A 12,952-nucleotide genomic window follows, 5' to 3' on the forward strand; every position below is an offset into this window, starting at 1 on the left:
TATATATATATATATATATATATATATATATATATATATATATATATATATATATATATACATATATATATATATATATGTATCTATATATATTTTGTCACAACAACCAATAAAATGATTTTATAACAACATAAAAATACATATATATTAACGTTTGTAAAATCATTTTAACTTTTTCCATTTCAATAGGCATGTAAAATAATGTCATCCAACAAATGATAAGCTTTATCCAACAAAAACATAAATATATAATTTAATCCAAATAAAACTACTAATAAAATGTCATAAGAAAAATAATCTGGTTAGTTCCTCTTACCTTGATTGGTAGTAATTTTCTTCCTTCTTATATGATCACAATAGAGTCTCTTCAGAGATTAGTCATTTAGTGAGCCAATTTAACCTAACCCATTTATTAACGAATCAAAAAAATTCGAACCTGTCTCGACCCACCATGGGTTGATGGGTTAAACGGATTGGCTCAGTGACACACTTAATTACCATTTTTTTAAATAAAAAAGTTACAAACTTTTTGTAATTCAAATATAAATAAATTTCACTCCCAAAATGATGTTAAACTCAAGAAAATTCAAAATAATAAAAAAAGTACAATACAATCCACGTATAATGAGTCATATAGTATTTTTTAGGATTTTATAAGATAATAAATTAATGAGTCAATAAATTAATAAATTAAAAGTACAATACAATCCACGTATAACGGGCCAACCTGGCTCACCATGAGTTCAACTCGGATGGGTCAGATTTAAATGAATCGGGTTGAAAATTGGTCTACATAAAAAAATGCATTTTTTCCAACCCAACCCGACCTGAATCCGTGGTGAGCCACGTTGGCCTGCAGATTGTAACCTATTTTGATAGCTCTACATTTTCATACACACCTCTATTATTTTACTTTAAATTTTGACTTACTTAAAATTTTACACTCTAAACAAAATAATAAAATAGTAAATTTAATATAATAAATATAATAATTATAATTATAAAATAATATTATTGTCAAATTTTGTTATAATTTAATATCATTGCATACATTCTCAATAATTATTTGTTGTATTTTTGGTTAATAATAATTTAAATAATAATATAAAAATATTATTTAAGAAAAAAATATTTGAAATTTATTCCTAGGAATCTTTTTTTATAAATTTTAACTTTTTTATTATTTTTTTAAATTATAAATAACAAATTCAGTTTCATTTTAATATAATTTTCACTATTTACATTTAAATTTATATCATATTTCTTCGCAAGGACAATTTTGTAGTCATATATTTTTATCAATTAAAACATTTTTTTAATCTATCACATCCATGACACCATGGCTTAAACCCTCCATTGGTCCTAATATTTGTGTGAAAATCTCAGTTCAGTCCTCAAGTTTTGAATTGTCTCAATTGGGTCATAATTTTTTGTAAAAATGCACACATTTTATCCCAACCGTTAACTGATCTCAAACGGCGTTAAGTTTAGTTGACATGGTATGCTGACGTGTTTGCTTAATCCCTTCTTGGTCCTCGTATTTGTGTGAAAATCTCAGTTCGGTCCTCAAGTTTTGAATTGTCTCAATTAGGTCATAATTTTTGTAAAAATACACACATTTTACCCCAACCGTTAACTGATCTCAAACGACGTTAAGTTTATCTTACATGGGTAGCCAGAGGACATGTTGACGTGTATTATTTAATTATGACCTAATTGAGATAGTTCAAAACTTGAGGATCGAACTGAGATTTTCACACAAATACGAGGACTAAGAAGGAATTAAGCCAACACGTCAGCATACCACGTCAGCTAAACTTAACACCGTTTGAGATCAGTTAACGGTTGAGGTAAAATGTGTGCATTTTTACAAAAATTATGACCCGATTGAGACAGTTCAAAACTTGAGGACCGAACTGAGATTTTCACACAAATATTAGGACCAAGGGAGGGTTTAAGCCATTCACAAAAACTCACAAACTTTCCCTTCATCCATTCCTTCAAATCCCTTAATCCAAAGAACATCACAATCACCTCTCCATCCTCTCAAATCCATCAACTCACTCTCTCTCAAACATCTCCTGAATCTAAACACTACCTTAACATCTCAAGAATTTAAATGAGAAACCAACACATTTATTAAAAACCAGATACTTCTTATACTTATATTGTTATGAATTTTTCATTTTTGTTAAGATAATTAAATATCTCTAATTAATATGATTTATTCATTATTTTTCTCCACTATTTTTTAACTTAATTCTTTTATTTATTAGTGATTTTATTAACTTAAACACAGAAACTTAGCATAATTATGGAATTACTCTAAATTAGGTCTTTAAATGGTATTTATGGGTGATTTGATCAAATATTTCATTTTTTAAGAATAATAGTAATTTCAATTTTTTTAGTTAATTTTATCTTAATTTATACTTTTAGTCAATAATTTACGAATATACAATTTTTTATATACAAATTCACAGGAAGAGACTATTGGATAAATAGATAATTATTGATTCTATCATCCAACTCTTCATTGTTTTTTCTTCTTTGTTATTTTCCTATCATTTGTTAACAAGTTCAAAATTATATCTTATGTCTCAAATTTAAGTAAATCATTAACTTTTTGACATATGATTGATCACAATAACTCACTAATATTAATATAGTAAGGCATATATAGTCTAACAATAATAACCATGTTTTTTATTAACCTACATATTTTTAGATCAATAAAGAAGACTATATATTTATAAATGGAGTACCTGAGGTACTCTAACCCTTATACAAGATATTTACAATAAGAATTGTGATAATATGTCTTTTGAATTACATATTCTTGTCAAACCTACACATCAGCACGAAAATATACCTATCCAACCCACATTTTGCAAAATGTGAGTCAATCAAAGTCCTATGTAGAAAAGTGAACTAAATATTTAATTAACTACATCAAATATAAGAGACAACATTTATCCAACACCTATTAGAGTTCCACTACACAAAAGGTTTTTCATAATAGTTCAACTCTCTTTATCATAATCATTTTTCAAAACCATTTTGTACACCTTCATAGAAGGTTTTTCACTACAATTCAACTCTCTTTATCATAATCATTTCTCAAACTCATTTTGTACACCTTCACAGTGGTTATGGAGCTTTGTTTTCCTTGGTGATAGCTTCAAGACACCTGCACAAAAGTTAGATACAAACACATAGCTATTTTCAATATATTATATATCATTCCTTCTCTTCCTCTATTACATGTTAGTCTATCTGTCCCCTTTTTAGATATCTTTATGTTTTTGCTATATCTCTTTATATTGTCTATGAGACAAATCTAATGTACTCAATTAGGCATTGATGTCATTCTACTTACGAAAGATTCATAGTAAGAGTTTTGCATTTCATCCATGTCTACACTCTCAATTGTGCCATAAAGAAAATTTCCTCTCTATCAACTTTTCATTTCTTAAAAACAACTCTATTCCTATGACTCCAAATTTTCAAATGATAAAAACCTATAATCCTTTCCATAATATTATTTCCTTTGTTGTTAAAAGACAACATGGAATTTTTTTTGAAAATGAATGTAGTTTGATTATGGTATGTAACGCTTGTACCTACCCATCTATTACACATATTTCATACCTTGTTAGCTATGTTACATCTAAAAAACAAGTGGGTTAAAGTTTCTTCCTTTAATCCACACAATGCGTAAAAAGTGCCTTATAATGTTATTCCTCTCCTTCTAAGGTTTTTCTTTTGTTGTCACCCTATTTAAAATTACTCTTCATGCAAAATATTTGTATATGGAAATATTCTTATACTCCAAAATAACTTGAACATATCCTAATATTAAATGTGTTATGCAATTTTATATAAGTTGATTTTCGTGCCTACTTCTCCTCCTCTCATCTTTAAACATCAAACTATTTTCACCTTCTATTTAATGAGATATGTGTTTAATGAGTTATGTGTTAATATATGCATGAATTCCATTAGTTAGTAACTTTTCCCATTCAAATAATTCTCTCTTCCAATTAAGTTTCCACTCCCCAATGTTACTAATTACTAATTCAACTCCCTAACTCAATTAATATTCCTTCCCTAGCATAGAAAATCTAACATTTAATAGGATATCACCTGTCCATGTATCCTCCCATAAATTTATCTTAATTCCCAATCTAATTTTGCACTCAATATTTCAAACAAATCATATATATTTTAAATTTCCTTTTAGATTCTCCAATATTTTTATTTTCCCTTTAGAAATTCTAATATATCTTTTCATAGATCATATTTATAAAATTTCTTTACATTTTTATGATTATCTTGCACACAATAAAGACAAGGCAATAGTAACAAATTCACCTACAAATTATAAGAACATGTACTTCCATCCTAATAACTTGTTTTTAATTTTACTAAACCAAAATGCCAAAATACTGCATTTTAGGGTTCCAAACCCTCCTCTCTAAACAAGCCTAAATACTTAAATGACATTTTCATAATATTGTAATTTAAGACCTCATATTACATTTGGTAATTTCTTTATTTGTGTTTGAGAAAAAAAATGTATATTTGTCGACCTATTTTATAATATTAATATTGATCTAATAAATTAATAATTAATTTAAGTTAACATTTATATAAATTTTATCAAATAAATAATTTCTAAAAAAAAAATCCTTCCTAGTTGTGTTTTCTACAAAAAAACAAGTCATGATTGTTATTGGACTTTTGAAAAACTGAATTTTCACCATAAAATATGCTATTTCATAAATAAAAGTTATTGTCAAATTATTTTGTTTTTTTTAGTGATTTGGGAGAGATGATTTGAATGGATTTGATTTGAATGGATTTGAGTGGATTTGAAGGTAATTTTTTTGTTGTTTTTTTAGTGGATTTGTGGATAATTGAGAGTAGATTTGGAAGTAAAGTTTGTGAGAATTAGTGTAGGATTTGATTAATGTGACAAATTTAAAAACTTAGTTTAATTGGTAGAAATTAAAGATTATCAAAATACCCCTAGTTATTAGAGTAATATAAAATTTTATTTTTAATTGTAAAAATGTTTATAAAGATAAAAAATTTAACATTAATTATTAAAATTAATTTTGAAAATATACAAAAATTATAATTTAGGAAATAAGCTCTTCTTTTCCCTGGCAACCAGAAAAAACAAAGCCATAGGCATTGACTTGGGAACCACCTATAACTGCGTGATAGTTTGGCAACACAAACCCATGATTTCTGTCACATTAAGGGATGAAGAGAAAAAACTTGTAGCGGAAGAGATATCTTCCATGACGCGGTGAATGATGCGGTGATCATTGTCCCTACTTATTTCAGCAACACGTAGAGACAACCACTAAGGATGCTAAGAAAACCGCGGGTTTGAACGTGTTGAGGATCATCAACGAGCCAACCACAACAACTATAACATACGGGTTAGACAAGAAAGGATGGAGAGAGGGTGAGCAGAACATGCTTGTGTTTGATCTCAGCGGTGGTACTTTTGTCGTTTCATTTGTGATAATTGATGAAGGGACCTCTGCATCTCACAGCGCGCACCATGAACAGTGCATGAAGGAAGGTGAAGCCTTGCTGGAACTGAATAACGCGTTCAGGAACTGAATAGAAGGATAGAGCATGGTAAACCAAGGAGAGTGGAATCGAATATAAGACAAACCATAATCAAATAACGTGTTAATATTGTCGTGGAATTTTAGAAACAAGTGAGGGCACAAATGACATTTCACATAAAATCACTCCAAATCTTTGCAATATAACGAGATGATCGAAATTGGCATATCCCACAAATCAAGGCAATCTCTTCCTCGCATATCCTCACATATCTGCTAAAACGAACACCATCCATCTCACAAATCATTCCTCACATTCTCTCTTCAACAGTGTTTTCCCCTAGTACGAACACAGCCTCAGTCTTGAGCATAAATAAAAAGAATGTCATATAAATAAGTAAATAACTTAATTTCATTCTGTAAATGGTTTCATATCTAAAATAAGTTTTCTATTTTATTTAATGTTACTTTATTACTCTATTAATTTTTTTTAGAATTTTTTTTATTTAACCCCATGATGCACTAGAACTCAAATAATAAAGCTTGTGAAAATTGTGTCATTTACATCATTATTACTGCTAACCATCCAAAAATTGATATAAATATGCAAGGACAATTGTAAATCCATATATCTAAGCTAGACTTAGGAAACAACATTTATAATGAGTGTGTAAAATCTACTTTCTACGTAGAGCATTGGTCAAACGACATCGAAATTATCATATTACAACTAAAACTTCATCTTTCTCTTTCTCATAGTTACGAATGACCACAATGATTTGGTTTCTTTTCTCCTTAACATGAGTTTACATTTCTACTACTTTGTGGCAGTACTCAATCACATTAATTGTGTTTTCTTTGCCAATGTTCAATTAGACATCAATTAAGTATGTGCTCACTATCATTAGGATGATTTTTTTTTCAAAGTAAAACTGCTTTAAATATATACAATTATTGTATCCCACTAATTGAACAAAGTGATTTGAATTGAATGGAAGGTATGTTTCCAATTATTACAAAATGAATGCATAGTGTTCTAGCTTGAGATAATAAGTAGCAGCATACTTGGACTTTGAATTAATTCTAGTTTGCACGTATCAAACTTTCTCTTTAAATGAGTTCTAATATAGTAGTTTTGTAGCAATAATAATAATAATAATAATAATAATAATAATAATAATAATAATAATAACACAAAACTCTGTAAGTTAAAATTTTTTATTTAAGCAACTAAATCTTGTTTATTATTTTAATAACTCGTCATGTTTAAGTGTAATTATTTATTAACTCATTGAAGATTAAAAATAAGTCAAACCTCGTTTTGCAAACCAGATCAAAACTATGCTGTTTCATGTAGTATTTTATTTAATTTATAACATTTCTGATCCTAATTGAAGAAAACTAAATATTTTGCAATATAAGATAAAAAGTGATTTAATCCATTATTCAATTTGGTCTTAAAACGGTAAAAGACTTTCTCAACATGTCCACATAATAAATAAGTTTAAAGCATAAATTTAATAATAAAACAACTTCTCAATTTAATAATAAAAACCTTCCTTAGAAAATGTCTTTCAAACAAAAATTCAAATAAATTCAAACTTGCACCCCTGACATAAACATTAAACTTTCAAAATTTTCTGTCTTGATTTGTAAACCTTTTTCAAGTGTTACATTTAACTATCAAATGTAAGACAATAATAGTCAATAAAACGTCTGCAGTAGTATAACTCACTGTTTTCATTATGGGGCTAAATTACTGGTTTAAGATTTTGGTAAAGTTTAAATTTTTATAAACTAAACATATATTTTTTTATTATTAAAGTTATCTAATAATAAAAAAAAAAATTGTGTTGAAATCAATTTGATTCCGGTTGAAACTCATGTCGATTAAACCATTGAATTGAAGGTTGAATTCATGTTTAAGAAACAATATTTTATATGCTTAAAACCATGTTTATCCAAAAATTAGAAAGAAATTAAAAAGCTATGGTGGAGCATATGAAAAAACGAAATCGCCATGCTCCTTCACCACAACACAACCCGTGTTTTTTGTTTCCACGAACACATTAGAAACATAATGGTACGTAACCGATTATTATCAGAGAACCAAAATAATGCAGTGAAAAGCAGAAATTACTGAATTAAAATTAAGATTAGCCAGAATTACATATCAGATGTCACATAAAACTATACCAGATCTGAACAATCTCAGATCATGTATGTCCCTTTGTTTTCAAAGACCTAAAAGGACAGAAAATTAACCTATCTACATCAAAAGATGTAATATATGATATATATATATATATATATATATATATATATATATATATATATATAATATAATTGACATCTAATACCTTATCTATCTGTCTACAAAGAAGATTAACGACTAATCTACCTAGATTAAAAAGAGAAAATTTTTCTTCAGTCCTTTCCTTTTTGCTGTTTTTGTCATAAGGGTATAGAGAATTAAGAGATTAATGGAATTTAATAATCCATAGGAGGAGCCAGGTTGAGATCGAGATTGAGTTCTCTTTTGGGTTGGCAATCGACAACGGAGGAGGAATCGGAGTCGCTCTGAACCGGGGCCGGTTCGAACCGGAAGGGGAATTGGTGGGTCAGGTAATGGGCCCGGTCCAGGAGAAAAACCGGGCGCACGGGAGCCACCGGGGTCACGAGCAGCTGCTGCTGGATCGGGAGGAAGGGGAAGCGGTCGATGACGGCAGTGGCGGCGAGGCGCGTGACATCACGCTCCGGAGTGGCGGACTCCACGGTGCTGCTCTGGCTAGGGCTGCTGCTGCTGCTAGCGTTGTTTGTTACGTTGTTGTTGTTGTTCCGGTTAAGGTTGTTGTTGTTGTTGGTGGTGACGGCGGCGACGATGTCGGGGAGAAGGGGGAAGTTCGTTTTAGCTTTGGGGCCGCGGAAGTTGCGGGCGGCGGCGTCATATGCTCTGGCGGCTTCCTCGGCGGTGTCGAAGGTGCCGAGCCAGACGCGGGATTTCTTGCCGGGGTCGCGGATCTCGGCGGCGTAGCGGCCCCAGGGGCGCTTTCGGACGCCGCGGTAGTGAACCTCGTCGGCGGCATTGGTTGGCTTCTTATTCTTTATGACCGTTTTGTCCTTGGCGACCATGGTGACGCAAAGCTGATAATAAAGAGAGTGCAGAAGGATAGATGTTGGGTGAGAGGGAGGGGATGGGTATTTATATAAAATGTAGGGTGGGTTTGAAGAGAGAGAAAGAGAGAAAGAGGGTGGAGTGAAAGAATGGTGTGTATGGTGTGACGTGTGAGTTATTAGAGAGAGAGAGAGAGACGCCGCCCAAAGGAAATAGAGTGTTACGTGGCACGCGGGAGTTTCGAGACAAGCGGCGAAGGTGGGGTTTCATGCGTGCCGGCTTTTAACCTAATTCACTCTCTTCTCAACTCACGTATCTTACACTCGCTTGCCTTTTTTATTTTTTATTTTTTGATAGAATGGTGTGTATGGTGTTGAAACGCGCTTTTGGAGAAGGAAGTGAAAGTGAAAGGAAAGAGAGTGATGACCAAGTCAAAAGGAAGTTAGGAAGTGTGAGAGTGTTGATGGGTAAAGAGACATGAGCAATATTTGAGTAATGTAATGGGTAATAATAATTGTGGGTATTTTTTGAATGGTTCCTTCAGACAGTTTGGTGAATGGGGAGTGAACCTGGTGCAGGGAACGATAACGTGCACACGCGTCACTTTCTACCTATTGACGCGTTTGTTTCGGTGCATCCAAAATCGCGTCCTGTCTCTATCTCTCTCACGTTAATCGATCAAACAAACACCTTGTGTGCGTGCCGCGAGTCGCTTTACTCTCCCTCTACCACCGTGCCACGCGTCGTGTGCCGCACCGCGCTTTTTGTCTCGCATTCTGCGCCGCACGATCCCAGAGCGCCCAACACGCACGCGGTACGCGCGTGACGTGGAGAGAAAGCGAGTACTGAAACGTAATCTTGCTAAATTTGTGCGTAAAAGCCTGAAGCTAAGAAATAGAAACTGGAAAACCGTAATTGAAATTTTTGAAGTGTGGCGAAAAGTTAACATGGATTACGGGATTGGGTTTTTGGTGGAACGTGGATTAGAGGAAAGTAGTTTTATTATTATTATTATTTTTTATTTTTGTTTTAAGATTTGAGATTGGGCGAATTTAGAGGATGAAGCTGACGCATCCTCTAAATATTGGATTTTATTTGAAAAATACTTTATCAAAATCACCTATTTCCTTATAAGGAATTTATGTTCATGTACGTGGCACGTATTTAAAATCAATTATATTTATATAAAAAAAAAACGGTATTATTTCACAAATCTTATGATATGAGTGGTAAATTTTGCTTGTATGTTTGAGTGAATCTTTTATGAGAACTTTTAGTTTGGAAATTAGTTAAAAACTTCGTTTAACTTTATTTTATCCTATAAATACGTTTGTTTTAATAGTTTATAAATACTTGAATATGTTGTTTTACGTCCTTCTTTACGTGTTAGTTTGTTATTTTTTTATGCTTTTCTTTTTTAATAAATTTCATAAAAATATTAATATTTCATCGTTTTAAAAGTAGAAATTTATTATTCTATTATTTAAATGTTAGACATTATCAAAACTAGTCGTTTTACGTAATCCAATTCGTTACATCATGGGTTAGTCATTTAGTAAATTATTCTAATTTGGTTCATTTATTAGTCAGTTCAAAAAATTGAAATTTGACTTATTCCACTGAGTTAGTGGATTAAACAGGTTGACTCAGCTCATTTAATTACATTTTTTTTCAATTCCGAAAAAAGTAACAAATTTTTTGTTATTGAAATCTAAATAAAGTTCAATCCAAATATAATTCAAAATTATGGTAAACTCCAAATATAATAAAAAACAAAAAAAATAAAAAACAAATTATTATCTAATATCAAATCATTATTGTCACTTATTCATATAAAATATTAGAGTCTTGAATGGATAAATCCTCACCGTAAAATGGTTAGGTGTAGGGTTTTCATTGTTTTAATATAATTTAAAATTTATGAGTGGGTAGGTGAGTCAATCCGACTCGGGTTCAATCCGGATGAGACGAGTTCTTAGTAGATTGAGGTCAATTTTAATATATACTGAAATTTAAAATATTTTTTAAATCTAATTTAGCTCGAATTCGTGGTGAGTCGAACTGGCTCACGAGTTCTAATCTATTTTAATAACACAAGGTGAATTACTATAATATCTAATTTAATTATTCCTATCATGAAAAAGTGTATATAAATAATCAAGATTTTCTCTAGATGAAAAAAAATATTATTTACAGGATTAGTTTATTTTAAGTGTATTCAAAATGTTAATTCAAAATTTAAGTAACCCATAGAATTAGGAGTCATATGATATCAGTGTAAACATTTTCATGGAGAGTGTTGGAGTCTTTTATTAGTTTGGTTTCGTTTTTTTATGCTAACTCTCTTGAAAATAACTTGTGACGAAATCTGAATTTACAATTTATTGATTAATGTTGAAGTATTTGTGAAAATAGAATAATAAATTTATTTATAATTTTACTATTATTAATAAATACATTTGTGTATTGAAGAATTCTTATTATGATTAATATATAAATGAAAAAAATCATAATGTTTTAAAAGGATCCTAAAAACACCTATATGATAACTCAAAGTAATGTATCTATCCAGTCATTAAAGAGGTTTTAATACATTATTAAAAGCTGAACAGTTTCTTTCATAATGAGACATAAATTCATATATATGGTCATGGTGTCATCTCATTTATGAGTATGATTATTTGTCATTATTCTCACATATATGGTGATTGTGTCATCTAATTTATGAGTATGATTATTTGTCATTACTCTCAAGTATATGGTCACTGTGTCATCTCGCTTATGAGTATGATTATTTGTCATTATTCTCAAGATGGTTAACACAACAAACATCTCACACAAGCTCTATAAAAAAGCACGACCAAAAAGTACCATTTTCCTACTTTCACTTATACTTCAAAAAATATTCTTAGCTTTCTTACTTACTTGAACATGAGAGAGTCTTTTGTAGTTGGATTTTTCCCTATAGTCGTTGACTTGTCATAAAAGACTACTTTCAAGATCTTTCCATGTGTCTTGCAGATACAAAATCTAAACCCGATAAGAATATTTGACTCCCATCATGGGTCCTAGTAAAGTTATCCCTGGTCTCACTCACAATCAAGTCGATCCTCCCATACCATACACCAGGATGGATCCCAACCTAATGAATGTGAAATGTATGAAAACACTAGAAAGAGGAGGGAAGGGGCAGGGAGGTGTTGAATAATGTTTTAAACTCTTTCGCAAATCAATGCTTAATAGTTATTACAAAGGTTGGACACAAAGTTGACTTCTAGATAAACTTCATTTCCTTTTTTAGGTAGTTAGTCAAACTCAGGTCTACGTTGTAGAGTGACAATGCTTTATTCGTGATTTCTTTCATAAGTAGCCCATACGGTCTTTTAGAGCCAAAAGCTTTGAGGAAACATTCTAGGAATGTCTTCCTATCTCTTAACGTCTTTTTGATCTTTATGTAGAGCTTCTGAATAAAGTTTGATGTTGTCATTACCTGCATAGACAAAGAAAACAAAGCATACAAGCACAAGAGCACTTTTTCTTATACATTGGATGTTTTAAACATTGACGATCTTTAAGCACATTACATGTTTAAAACACATTTGCACATGTCAACATTTTTTGATAAAAGTATCATTAGAAGGCAAAGCATTTAATGTATTAGATTTAGAAAATATAATCTTTAAACACGTGTTTCATATAATTGTTTAAGCTACTTTACATCATTTAACATAGCTAACATTTTGACATTTTATCATTTGTTTAGATACTATATCTTTTGTTTAGACATTATAATGTTTAGATATTTTGTTAGGGGTTATATAACACCTAGTGTTTTTTTATGTCAATGCTTTAGATGCACCTAAGATATCAGATACTCATATAACATTTGATAACGTTTAGCGTTTTACAAATGTATCTTAGATGATTCGGTCTTGTCAAGCACTTAGTGGCTTAATACTTTTAGATGTAAGCTCTTTAAGCTTCAATGTTTAGCTTAGTGTTTCATTTGGATATTTTCATTGTTGTTTGTAATTGGAAAAAATTTACTTCAAGTACTACACTCATTATAAATGTTTATCTCATTCAATACTTTGGATAAACAGTTATATTTGATAAACACTTATTTCATTCAATATTATTCTTTAGCATATACAAATGTTAAATGCTACAATATTTCATTGAGTATTGTTTGTTAAACTTCAAAACGTGAGTTGCCAGATAGTTTAATTTCTCTAGACGATCTTGTCTT

At 30.6% G+C, this 12,952-nt stretch overlaps 1 protein-coding gene across 1 annotated transcript; it reads right to left on the reverse strand.

Annotated features, from left to right (window-relative positions):
- Positions 1 to 7,973: 7,973 nt before the first annotated feature.
- LOC106754679 (ethylene-responsive transcription factor 9) lies at positions 7,974 to 8,781 on the reverse strand. The gene has a single exon (XM_014636735.2). The coding sequence runs from the start codon at positions 8,718 to 8,720 to the stop codon at positions 8,079 to 8,081; it is 642 nt and encodes a 213-aa protein (XP_014492221.1). The 5' UTR covers positions 8,721 to 8,781; the 3' UTR covers positions 7,974 to 8,078.
- Positions 8,782 to 12,952: the final 4,171 nt, after the last annotated feature.

This window comes from Vigna radiata, chromosome 2 (genome assembly GCF_000741045.1).
Source record: "Vigna radiata var. radiata cultivar VC1973A chromosome 2, Vradiata_ver6, whole genome shotgun sequence".
NCBI lineage: Eukaryota > Viridiplantae > Streptophyta > Magnoliopsida > Fabales > Fabaceae > Vigna > Vigna radiata.

Bases quoted from the DNA above. Each gene is read 5' to 3' on its own strand.
- LOC106754679 (XM_014636735.2), bottom strand. From the start codon at position 8,720: ATGGTCGCCAAGGACAAAACGGTCATAAAGAATAAGAAGCCAACCAAT.